This window comes from Trichosurus vulpecula, chromosome 2 (genome assembly GCF_011100635.1).
Source record: "Trichosurus vulpecula isolate mTriVul1 chromosome 2, mTriVul1.pri, whole genome shotgun sequence".
Classification (NCBI taxonomy): Eukaryota; Metazoa; Chordata; class Mammalia; order Diprotodontia; family Phalangeridae; genus Trichosurus; species Trichosurus vulpecula.
Window position 1 is genome coordinate 62590884 of NC_050574.1, and position 12712 is coordinate 62603595.

The following is a 12712-nucleotide window of genomic DNA, read 5'->3' on the forward strand; positions in this document are numbered from 1 at the left end:
AGGGATAATGTGCTAAATGCATGCAAGGCGCCACGGCTACTGGGGTCTTTTCCTTTTAGGGAAGTCCACGTCCTGCACAGCCACAAAGCCCAAAGGGCTGGAGAAGCAGGAACGAGGATGAACAGATGGAGAGAGGATAAGGAGAGGGAAAAGGCTGTGTGGCTGTGTGCCGCTGCTGCTCAGAGCACTCATGATGCTCATTAGGAGGGCAGCAGACTACCCCTGGCAGAAGGGAAGAGAGCAGAAACCTTTACTCACTTTCTGTAGTTTAATACACAGCCTCCTTTCTCGTGGGAAGTCTAAGAGGAGGGAGCAGGAGGATCCTTCTCTGGCAGAGAAGGGCAGGGAGAGGTCACAGAGGGGATGGCGTGTCTGAGCACAGAGCCGGCAGACCTGAGGGGCAGGGGTGCCCTCTGTCCCCTCCGAGCCTTATCTGAATGCCAGGGAGGTGAAGAAGAAAGGCGGAGGGGCATGAGAGAGGCCCTTCCCCTGTCACTTCACAGGGCCTCAGAGAAGCCTGGGAGTGAATCGCCTAAGGTAAAGTCAGCCCCTGTGCTTGGCACGCAGGCTTGGGTCAGGGCCTGGTGGAGGCTGTGGGGCTTTCCACCTCCACAATGGTTCACATGCCCTTGAGTAAGAATCTGTTTTCTCTCCTGACATTACCTGTTTGGCTGCGATTTCCTCATCCCGTCCATCTCCGATCACTACATATGTCACTTTCTTGCCAAATCGTGACACAATTCTCTCGAAGCAGCTCTCCTTACCTGGTGGGGAAAGGACAGTTTGGGGTGGGACTTCTGTTTGTAATTTCTGTGGCCAGGAGAAGGACATTCTGTAACCCAGCTGAGCCAAACTTCTTCTCGGCTTCCTATTGCCACACACCTCCCCACAGTAAAAATCCTGGGCCCCAAAACCCAGGCTTATTGGGCTATGCTCCAATCCCAAAGCTGGTGGGGCGTGGTGCTAAGGGAGGATGTTTCATCACCTTGATGGAAGACAATTTCTAAATGTGTGACCCCCTTGACACAACTTAACAGATGTCCCTATCATTCTCTTGGTGAGGGCTGGCTTTGTCCTTAAGCCGATTGCTGCCTACAAACTATGCCTTAGCTCCCCCAAATAAGCCCCTGGACCAACCTCCACACCTGACCCTGCAGGGCCAAAGTCTCCAGTGAGTGACTGTCTTTAGGTTTTCCCGCTGTCGTTTGCAGGATCCTCACCATTCACAGAGGAGCAATTAGCGTCTCTATTTAAGTCAGTACCAAGGCTAACGTGCTAGGGACAGGCAGGCAGCATGACGGGAAGCAGGGGTGGAAAGGAGATCTTGCCAAGTTTTAAGTGAAGGCCAGTCCTGGCCTTAGCCATCAGCGTGCTCAAGACAGGGTATGCCCCATCGTCTCCCGCCCTGACCCCAAGGGAGAATACCAGCCATCTAGGGAAGCATCACATTTCCCAGCGGCACTGCTCACTTCCTTTTCTAAGGTCCTTGTTCTGGCGTCTAATGGATTCTCCCTTCCCCTCTCTCACATCCTCTAATCAAAAGAAATCGAGCAGGCCACTGTCCAATTCAGATCATCCAGAATGCAAGGATCACAATAAACCATAATGACGAAAACCCCAGAAGGAAACAGAAAAGCTGGACAGGGCAGTACTACTGTGCTCAATCTAGTAGGTCCTTAAAAATAAGCTGTACTCAAAGAAGTTTATGGTTTCATATATAAGCCTCTTCAGCTCTTTAAAAAAATACTGAAGTGATGAAGTTTGTTGATGAAATTTATAATGTTAAAGAAAATTTTAAACTGCTGCTGCAAATTTGGAATCCTAATCAGAATCTGTACAATTCACCGTTTTGAGGGCAAACACTTCTAAAGTGAATACTGTATCACCTCAGAGGGTCACTGAGCCCAGTCCTCAGCATCCTTGATAAGCGGTTGCCCAATTACCACCGAAATGTCTTCAATTATGGGGACCTCAATGCTGTATGAGGTAGCTCAACATTATCATAAAGGCTAACACTATCTGGTGTACCCGTCTCCTGGTAACCCATCAGTCTCAATTAGCTTCCCACTCTCCAAACCTGGAGTCTAGGTCTGTCCCCTTTCCAATCCACCCTCCACACAGCTATTAAAATAACCATCCTCAAATCCAGACCTGACTTGACCTGACCACAGCACCTCCTGGGTCAAAGACCACTGGTGGCTTGTCCCCACCTCTAAAATGAAACGAAGGCTCCTTAGCTTTGCATGTGCAGACTGCCAGTCTGTCTGGTTCTAGCTTATTTTCACACCACTTCCTCTGAGGCCATTTGCCTTCTAGCCACATGGGGCTGACCTAGGGAAGCTGACGAGGGAAGGGGTTTGAGGGTAAATAGGATGAGTTCCTGATCAACACAATGACACACCACAACTCCAAAGGACTCGTGATAAAACCTGCTATCCACCTCCACGGAGACAATGGATGGATTCAAAGAGGAGATGGAGACATATTTGTTTCTCTTTCTTCTTCATGCTTGGGAATATGGCTAATGTAGGAATTTGTTTTGCATACCTCTCTATATTTGTAATGGGTATTGTTTTTCTTTCTTTCTCAAGGGGTGGGAGAGAAAGAATTTGGAAATTAAAAAGAATAATTAAAAAATAAGTAAACATAATGAATTGTTTCTGACGTGAGTTTGAGAGGCCTCCATGACATCCAGTTGGCAATGTCCAATAGGTAACTGGTGACGTAGGTCTGAAGCTCAGGACAAAGACTAGAGCTGAGCATTTTGCTGTTCGGTTGTTTCAGTCACGTCTGACTCTTCATGGCCCCATTTGGGGTTTTCTTGGCAAAAATACTGGAGTGGTTTGCCATTTCCTTCTCCAGTTCATTTTAAAGATGAGGAAGCTATTTAGTGATCTGCTCAGGGTCACATAGCTACTAACTGTGTGAGGTAACATTTGAATTCAGGTCTTTCTGACTCTAGGAGCGGCACTCGATGCACTATGGCGCCATCTAGCTGCCCCAGGGCTAAATGTGCAGACCTGCTACAGATCTGCCAAGCCAAGGGATGCAATGTTTTGTTCTTGCCACAGCCAGGAGGCCCGTCCGAACACTGCACCGAAGAGTACATGTTGGGGAGTCAAAAGTAGGAGAGGGCTAGGTTATGAAGAACTCTGACTGCCAAACAGAGGATTTTTTATCTGATTCTGGAAATGACAGGGAGTCATTGGAGTGTACAGGGCTGGGAAGGTTACAGGGCAAAATGGTCAAAGACAATAGGCATGGAAAAGGAATACATTTTTTAGACATGACAATTGTGGTTTGCTTAACTATCCTTATCGGTTACAAGGCAAGGATCCATTTGTTTGAAGAGAGCTGTGGGAGAGGGAGATAAAAGGCAGTTAATGGGAAGGGACAGTGATGTAAAACAAAGAGCATCAATAAAACATCTTTAAAAGATGCTAATGATCTACAGGATGAAGCAGAATTGGGATTTGCTAGGGGGTCTCTTGGACTTTTCTGAAATTTTTAGGTATTATTTTAAAAAGTAATTAAATGTTAGCGCTGGCGGGGACCTCAAAGACCACATAATCCAATTCTTTGGGAAGCCCCTTGCCTGGAGTCATACATATAGTTGAGTTGGACTGGAATCCTCATCTTGAGGAGGGATTAGCCTGGGTCTGCTTGGCCTTACAAAGTCAGGAATAATGGCGGTGGGGGATAGGAGTACTTATTACAGGAAACAATTCAAGCTTGATGTCAGGAACAGCTTCCTAAGAATGGGAGCTGTGCAGAAGAGGATTGAAGACTGCCCACTCTCCACCGCGGAGAGCTACAGGAAGAGGCTGGAAGACCACTTATTAGAGAGCTTCCTAACACTGAGCATTCCTTACATATTTGGACTAGATGGCATCTAAGGTTCCTTCTAACTATCAAACTCTGATTCTGACTCCCAGTCAGTGCTGGGAGCAAAATCCAGGGAGCACATCTCAGCAACAACGATGTAACATTTCTAATGGGAAGGTTCTAAGATGCAAAGAAGAGTTCCTCCAAGATGTGCCTTCTCAGGATGCCATCTTTTATTAGGCAGCAGGCCCAGATTCCCCAGCTTATCCTTGGGAGAGGTGGAGAAGCAGAGTCTGGAGTCCGAAGACCTGGATTTAGGTCTTGGCTCCACCACTTACCAGCTTTGTGACCATGGCCAAGTCATTTCATTTGACTGTGCCTCAGGTCTCATTTGTTTCCTGATCAGTAAAATGAGTCAGCATTTTACTTATATTTATATTTACTTACAGTTATTTAACTGCAACTAGTTAAATGCCTTCCAACTCTGCTTGAAAGTCACCTGATCATGACTGTAAAGAGAGAAGGGGCTTTGGACACTGCCAGGTCCAACTCCCTCGTTTTACAGACAGGAAACCTTGGATCGGACAGGTCAGGTGCTCTGCCCAAGGTCACTCCAGCAGCCAGTGGAAGTGGATACATCCCCATTATACTATGGTAAGTGCTTTCTTCATACTATCCCCTTGAAGTCTTGCAAGAGGGACACTAACTGCATCAGTAAACTCAGTGAACAGATGGGGAAACTGAGGCAAAGAAAAACGAAGTGTTGGATGTGGGATTCCAAGCCAGGCTCTCCCAGCTCAGAGGTCAAGATCTTTCCAGAATACAATGCTGCCCTCCTGTTCTATATGTGGGCAAGAAGGTTTCCTAAAAACTCCACTAAAACAGTGCCTGCTGTAAACCGAGATTCCAAAGGAGGCACAAAGTCAAGCTCTCAGCTGCTGCTGGAAAGTACTTTCTTTCAAATGGAAGGTTTCTAAGCCCATTGCACAGAAGCACGAGGTACCTATCTTGGTAGCACTGTAGATGTTCTCGATGGGGAACACTTCTCCCAGGCCATACAGGAGGACCTTGGCCAGAGCAGGCACCAGCTGTGTGGTGGTGATCAAGACATTCACACAATTCTTTCTGGAGAAAAGGAGAGAAAATTCAAGTCAAAACCCTAATACGTGGCTTCATGAAGGTCATGACAATAGTTGGTGACATAGGGAAAACAGACTGTGATTCATGTTTAACAGGCTAAAGAATCCTAGAGCTGGAGAATGTCAGAAATGACTGTACCTACATATGCCCATCCCCACCCCTCAAGCGCGAATTCCCTTTACAACATCCTCAAAATAATACTACCACACATTTCCATATTGCTTTCAAGTTTATAAAGTGCTGTCCTCAGGACACCGGGAGGTAGGTAGTCCATTTTATAGATGAGAAAAGCGTCTTGGAGAAGGTAGCTGATTTACCCAGGGTTACCCAGGAAACGATGATGCTAGGATTTAAAGCCAGAAGCACTAATATCAAGCCTATCGCTCTTTCTACCACAGCACGTAGAACATCCTTGATGTGTGGCCCCCCAGCCTCTACTTAAGCATGGCGCACCAGGACAGAGTGCTCACTATCTGCTGCACTGAGGTCATTCATCCCAAGTATGTACAGATACCTCTTCTCATTTGTTCCTTAATACTAACCTCAAGCCTGCCTCTTTATAACTTCATATAACTTTATAACTTCTGTGCCTAGTGCTGTCTCCTGGGACAAAGAATAACAAATCTAATCCCTCTTCTCTGACACCTCTTCATTTTCTTCCCCTAAATCTTCTCTTCTCCAGGAGGAGAAGAGAACATCTTCCAACTGACCCTTATATAGCATGTTTCTCTTCAGTTGCGCCTTCTCCTGGCCTCCTTGACACACTTAGCTTAGACGTGTCCCTCCTCAGATGTGCTGTGCACATTTCAGGTCTAACCAGACAGAGTGCTGCAGACGTGGCCCAACCAGTGCATAGGACCGTGGTCTCCATCCTTCTCAAGGATTATTAATGCAGCAGCTGGCTCGGGTAGGGATGAATGCCCACTAACATTCCCCCGTTTTTACCACATGAATCCCTGAAGCAATGATGCTCCCTTCTGAGAATGGAGAGTCAAGAAGGCATGTATACTGGAAAAAGCACTCTAGGCAAGGACCACCAGGGTTTGGCTCCAGTACTTACTCACGTGTGAGCTGTAGGAGCTTCATGTGAAAAGTGGGGATAAAAGTACTTTTATTACCCATCTCACAGAGTTGCTCTGAGGAAACACATCTATGACTAGGAGCAATTACCACCATTAGGACCGAAAGACTGTTCTGTTTAATGTGTAGGGAAGATCTGCTGCCCAACAAGACTACCAGACACGTGAAAGCAGGGGGTGTACAGAGCATGCACACACCACTGTATCCTCCATGGTGCCCTGGCTGGGCATCAAACAGGATTAATACTCGACAAATTTAAAACAGAGTAACCCACTTTGATAGAAGGAGCGTGGGGGAGGTGCTCAAACTGGGATCATACTTGATCTGATCTCAAGGCTGGGGTTGCTGGGTCTGTGCCTTGAATGAATGTTCTGGGACAGAGACCAGAGGTGGTAGAATGAGGATTCTCATCTCTATACGAAGTGGGTGTAGATCCCCCTACATTTAATAAATCACTAAAGCACCAGCTTGGGTATGGATGGACACAGTGTTGTCACATGTTGTGACCCTAGATCAATGAGTCTCCTTTTATATATTAGCTTCTAAGATACATCAGAATAAAAAATAGCCCCCTTTCCCACCCCCAGTCCCAGGTTTGCCTCTTCAAACCCAATGCCTCCTCCCAGGTCAGCCCATGTCAGGGTCCACTTCCTCTAGGAAGCTGTCCCTCACACCTCTAGTGCTCACAGACCTCTCTCTCCTCTCCCCACTCCCTCCCCGACTGCTCAGCCTACCTGAGGAAAGATAGAAGAGCTTTGCTTTGAGACCATTAGCCTGTAAAGATCAATTCCATACCTGGACTGGATGAGAAGTAAAGACTTTAGTGCCGTTCCCAGCCAGGAATCAGTTAAGACTTCAATTTCTGCTCTTAGTCTCTGAAGTGCTTCCTTTCTCTGGGGACTGAGAAGGCCTTTGGAAACAAAATCAGACAAAGCTAATTCCTGACATCATGTCTTGGCTGGTACTAAGGGGAAGGACTCTCTCCAAACCAGGACTGTCCTGGTGAATGCCCATGTCTCTCTTCTTGGATGCTGCCCGTCAGAGGGGAAGCCGATCAAACGAAACAAAACAATCTTCCCTTGCAGAGACATAACTGCCTACATCAGGGCACTTCAATTTAGGTACTCAATCTAAGCATTCAACTCAACCCAGGTAACTGATTTCTTTTGATCAGGCTTGCCTATTTCCAAAAGGACTACAGGTGGTTATGGATAGACACAGCATATAAGGAAATACATTTAAGCATCAAACAGACCATCTGAGGAGATGTTTTCAGCACTATTACAGAATAGACAGAACACTTGGGAAATACACTGACCTCTCAGGCTTGTGGTAGCTCAAGAAAAGAGGGCAATAAGTGAGACTGCAGGGGAGCAGGGATGGGCCGTTCTTTATGAGGAAGCAATGAAGTTTATCTACAAATTTCAGTTTTCTTGGTGCTAAATCCAGGAGTGAATTCATGAAATATATTCCTATGTGAATGATGATACCCGGCAGAGATCAAAAAGCAGGGCAACAGGGGACAAAGATCTAGTCCAAGCTCCACCATTAACCTTGACCTTGGGCAAAGCAGTCCCCTTCCCTGGGCTTCAGCTTCCTGGTTTGTGAAACACTGAGTTTTAATCATTTGTATATGTTCTAAGGCCTTTTCACCTCTGATGGTTTGGGTTCTTTTGGCTATAATGGCTATAATACCATGAATATACTATTCTACGGCGTCTGAATAGTCTTCAGCAGTGAAGCCCCTCTCGTCATGTTCAACCCCATCCAATCTTCCACTTTCTGCAATCTTTCCATTTTTTTTCAGTCTCCCAAACCTTGCCCTGAGCACCCAGTCCTCCCAGGCCACCCTTGGCCTTTCTGAAAGGGTAGGCAATGTGGCTGATGGGGTGGGGATGGGGGGGATTGCATTTTCAAAGGGCTAAGTGAGAAAAGAGTGGTTACAAACTCAGAAGAATTAATAGTACAATTTCAGATACTATGGTACCTGTGTGTGTGCAAGAGTGTCTTGGACAAAAGGGCCTTCCCAGGCTCTCTGAATCAAAACATGTAGGTATCACCACTAAAGTCATTAGGGTGGACCCGATTTTTACTCACCATGCACTTTTGATACTGTGGACGTCTCCCTCCTCTGGGAGACTTTCTTCTTCCTTGGTTTTATGAAGCACTGCCCTTAGTTCTCCTCTCTTATCTACTTGACCATTATCTTTCTTATTTTCTTTTGTTAGACCAGTATTTCACCCATTATCTACGGGTATGCTCCAAGTACTAGACTCATTCTTCATGTTCTCATCAGCTTTCAAGAAATCAGTCATCGCCTCCATGTCAGTGACTACCAGATCTACAAATCCACTCACCATCTCTCCCAGGAATTTCATTCTCGCATTATTAACTTGCCTGAAGGGTGTTTTTTTTCCCCAGACAACTAACCAGCTGACACCTCAAAATTAAGCCCCAAACCAGAATGATGATGTCCCACATCTGAACCTGCCTGTCCTTTGTGGTTCTCTATTTTTAATGAGAGGACCCACCATTTTGCCAGTCACCCGGGTTCATAAACTTGGGAGTCAGCCTCAATTCTTTCCTTTCCCTAACCTCCAATATACAATCAAGCTAAGTGCTGCCTCAGTCAAACTGAAACTTGTTAAAGGCCTTTGCTTGAAAAGGCCAAGGTCCCCCACTGCATCCTGGGCCATCTCCAGTCATCCTGATCCATATCTGGCCACTGGATAGCTCTGGAGGAGAGAGTGAGGCTGGTGACCCTGCACAGCCCTCCCTCACTTAAATCTAATTCATTTGCATGTCATGGCATCACCTCCCTGATGTCATAGTCCTCTTCAAGAACAAAGGACAGACAGCAGCAAAATATAATCAGCTTTCAAAACCTGCTAGTTCAAACTCTCTAACCTATCCCTTTCTTCCCACCAATACAGTCACCATTCTAGTTCAGGGCCTTCTTTGCCTCCTTGTTGGTTTCCCTGCTTCCAGTCTTCACAGGCCACAGGTCAGACCTCATCAGATCCTTGCTCAGTAACATTCAGTGGTTCCTCATCGCCCCTAGGCATGCTCCTCGGCCAGGCTCTTGACAGTCTGGCTCTACCTTCCCTTTCAGGCTTATTATTGCCACGCTTAGGCCAAACTGGACTACCAGCTATTTCCTGGCTCACACATTACCTAGGGACACTGTGCATTTACAAAGGCAGCTTCCCATGTGTGGAATGAGGGCCCTCCTTAGCAGCCCCGCTTAGACTCCAGGTCTATCTATAAAGCTCAGCTCAGGCTCTAGTCCTTCCAAAAAGTCTTCCTTATCTCTCTCCTGAAATCACTGCATTTACTTAACTTATTCTTTGTGTCCCTTGGCTGAATATACATCCCACCAGCTCCACTGCTTTTCGACTTCTTCATCATGCCTTTGTGTTGCTAACTCCAACCCCTCCCCCTTCCGCATCTCAGCTTCCTTTTGCGTGTTGTCTTTTCCCATTAAATTGTAAGCTTCTTGATGGCAGACTTTTTTTTTTTAAACTTGTATTTGTATCTCCAGTGCTTGGCATGGTGCCTGGCACATAGGAGGTTAATAAATACTGATTGACTAAGTAGGATTGTTTCATTTTTGTCTTTAAATATGCAATGCCTAGACCAGTGTCTGCACATGACAGACAATTAATAAACATTTGCTGAACTGAATACAGGGTCATGGTCTCTAGTTCCAAACATAAATGGATTAATGCCAGTGGTAGTATGCTTATTATGTGTGGGATCAGGGGTGGATGCAGAAGTGCGAGCTTCTTCAATAAACCAAAGCATTCTAGAGGCCATGTCATAGCTCCACTGAAAGGGTGTCTTTCTGAGGAAGCAAAATGTACCTTCTGAAGCTGCACGGATAAAGGAAGAAGGATCTTCTAGAGGGAAGAGGTGACTGACATCTCTAATGGTTCCCTCTATGGCCTTCGGGACCAAGTACAAAGTCCAACCTTCCCTGCCTGCCCAGCACCCACCTGTCCAGGCTTCTTACACCTCCCTGCCCAGGTTTTCTCCGGCTGTTCCCCCATGCCTAGAGTGCCCTCCCCCCTCCCCATCTCTACCTTCCTGCAAGTCTCAGCTAAAACCCCACCTTCCACAAGAAGCCTTTCCTAGCCCACGTTAGTCTTAGTGCCTTATCCTGTATCTGTCTTCTTCGTATACAGTTGTTTGCATGTCGTCTCCCCCATTAGATCGTGGGCTCCTCGAAGGCAGGCGTTGTCTTTTTCCTTTCTTTGTATCCCCAGTGCCTATTATTAGCACAGTGCCTAGCACATAGTAGGTGATTAACGTTTAGTGACTGATTTAAGACAGCTGAAATGCTACCTACTCCAAGATGCCATCCCTAAATTCTCTTCTCTCTCTTCAAGTTCTTCTTCATCTCACCTCCTAGCATAACATATTTCTCATATGCAAATATATTTTAATTTTTATTGTATTTGTCTGGACCCATGTCTTATCACACCTAGTAGACAGGACGGGGGAGATCTCATTTATCCTTGTATCGTCCCCAGCATCCAGCATGATATGCCGCACGCAGCAGAAGTTTAATAAATGCTTACTGAACAAGTGACTCCAAATGAACACTCATTTTACAAATGATTGAACTGATGTTTTAAAGAGGGAAGTGATTTGCCCATGGTCACATCGTGAATTAAAAGGGGAGCCAAGATTTCATCCCAGGCCTTCTACCTACAGGACTGGCACTCTATCTCCAAAAGGCTGTGCTACTACTGACACAAAGCCTCCTTTTCAAAGGCCAGATGTGGAACCTGCAGATTTATGTCTATGAGCTGAAAAGGTTACTGAAATATGTGCAAAAAACATCTCCTAGACAGTTTTAGCTGCTGGTGGACACACTCAGAAAATGAAAACCCAGGGACCTTGGGGCCAGAAGCCTCCATAATCCCACAGCAGAAATCGCTAATATTTCATTTCAGAGATTCTGACAGTAACAGATGTCATTTACAAAAACAATGATAGCAATAAGAATTCAAAAGAACTTTTAAAGTATTTGTGATGGCAATAAATTCTGGCCATACCAAGAGTTAAAAACAAAAAGTTTCAACTAAGAGGAACACTTTCTAGAGGATCTGGTCATATCATAGGTACACAAAGTTAAGTGACTTCTTAAAAAAAGGAAAAGTTTCTGTGGAAAACAAGGAAATGACATTTAGTAGTATGCTTTCTAGAGGAAAGAAGGGTAAAAATGGACAGGGGAAATAGGAAGTCAGGCTCGCCCGCACACTCACCACCCACGTTGCTTTTGTGCTTGTCGTAGATTTCTCTCACTTTGCGATAGCGGAAAGCCAGCTTCCTCATCCAGTCTACGCCCCCCTGCACACCCACAGCAGAGCCATGACTCGCACTACCTCCTGAGCCACTGAAACCATCCGTTGAGAAACTGTAGTTGCTGCACCGTGAAAAATATGGGAGATTAAAATCCTTCCCAACTGGATACCAGGTGAGCCTGCCACCTGGGGTCTATAGCCTTTCTTGCCATTGTGTTACCAGGTCTAAAGGTTTAATGAATCTTTTCTATGGCCTAAAGGAACAAACTAGGGTCTGCTCATTATAATAGGCCAACGACCCCGACTTTGACTCTTGGAAACTTCTGCAACATTTTATTAAAGGGATAACTGGGGAACATTTAGAAAGAGAGGCAGGGATTACCAAGAGCCAGCAGAGATTCATCAGGAACAGGCCATACCAAACTAACCATTGTTGGATTACTGGATTCAATCATGTTACGTGTAGAAAAGGGATGTAGAGAAACAGAATGAGGCTTATAGATGAATTACTTAAAACAAACAACCACAAAAGGAATTTCCAGTCCTATAAAAGGTAAATAAATGGGATTTGGGAAAGGAAATCTAAAGCTAGAAAAAAGTTAGCCTAGAGGAGGGAATGTTAAAGAGGAAACTATTTCTTCTATGAAGAATTATAAAAAACGAAAACCAACTACTTGGCTATTTGTCCACTAACAACCAGAACCAAGTAGAAGGAAAGAGGCAGACAACATTTTGCCAATGAAGGCTAATAAACAGCAGAACAAAGCACCATGAGAAGGTTCGGGGCAGGTAACAAAGCCATGCTAAAGTCACTGTGGCCCAGAACCTGGGGAACAGTCCATGGGATAAAGGCTAGGACTAGACCATTAGTCTGGAATGATCTGAGTGTGGCCCAGGCTGGCTGAGGCGGTGCTTCCCCATTCTGGACCTCCATAATGTCACCTTCACTCCAGCTCTATTCTTGTCCTTTTCTTCCCAGGGCTCCTGATATCACCAACACACATGGCAGTCCTCACCAAAGCCAGACTGAGCTGGAAACTCTGGCTGTGTTCAGATAAGATTATCCAGTGTGAAAGGACACCTTCTTTTGATTGAGATTTTTAAAATTTGTGATCGAAGAGAAGAATTAGAACTGTAGTTTCTCCATTACCTTAAGTCCTGTCCATTGTCATCTGAAGCCACATCTTCCACATGCACTTGGTCACATTCCTGTGAATAAAACAAACAACACTCCTGTCGGCTGAAGTAGTTACTGGGAAAGGTACATAAACAGGTGAGCCAGAGTGAGCTGTGGCAGGATGATAGGCCCTGTCCAGCCCCCCAGGCTGCCTCCTCCTTAACGCCCTGCTGCCGCCAGC

The 12712-nt window shown here is 45.7% G+C and overlaps 1 protein-coding gene across 2 annotated transcripts in view; it reads right to left on the bottom strand.

Annotated features, from left to right (window-relative positions):
• The window catches only part of EYA3 (EYA transcriptional coactivator and phosphatase 3), a 122861-nt gene that overhangs the window by 4752 nt on the left and 105397 nt on the right, over positions 1 to 12712 (bottom strand). For both annotated transcript variants that reach the window (XM_036743928.1, XM_036743927.1), the window contains 5 exons: positions 12505 to 12563; positions 11316 to 11476; positions 6841 to 6955; positions 4829 to 4950; positions 664 to 764 (listed from right to left, as the gene is read on the bottom strand). In XM_036743928.1, the coding sequence (XP_036599823.1) occupies positions 664 to 764; positions 4829 to 4950; positions 6841 to 6955; positions 11316 to 11476; positions 12505 to 12563 (558 nt within the window). The remainder of the gene's footprint in view (positions 1 to 663; positions 765 to 4828; positions 4951 to 6840; positions 6956 to 11315; positions 11477 to 12504; positions 12564 to 12712) is intronic.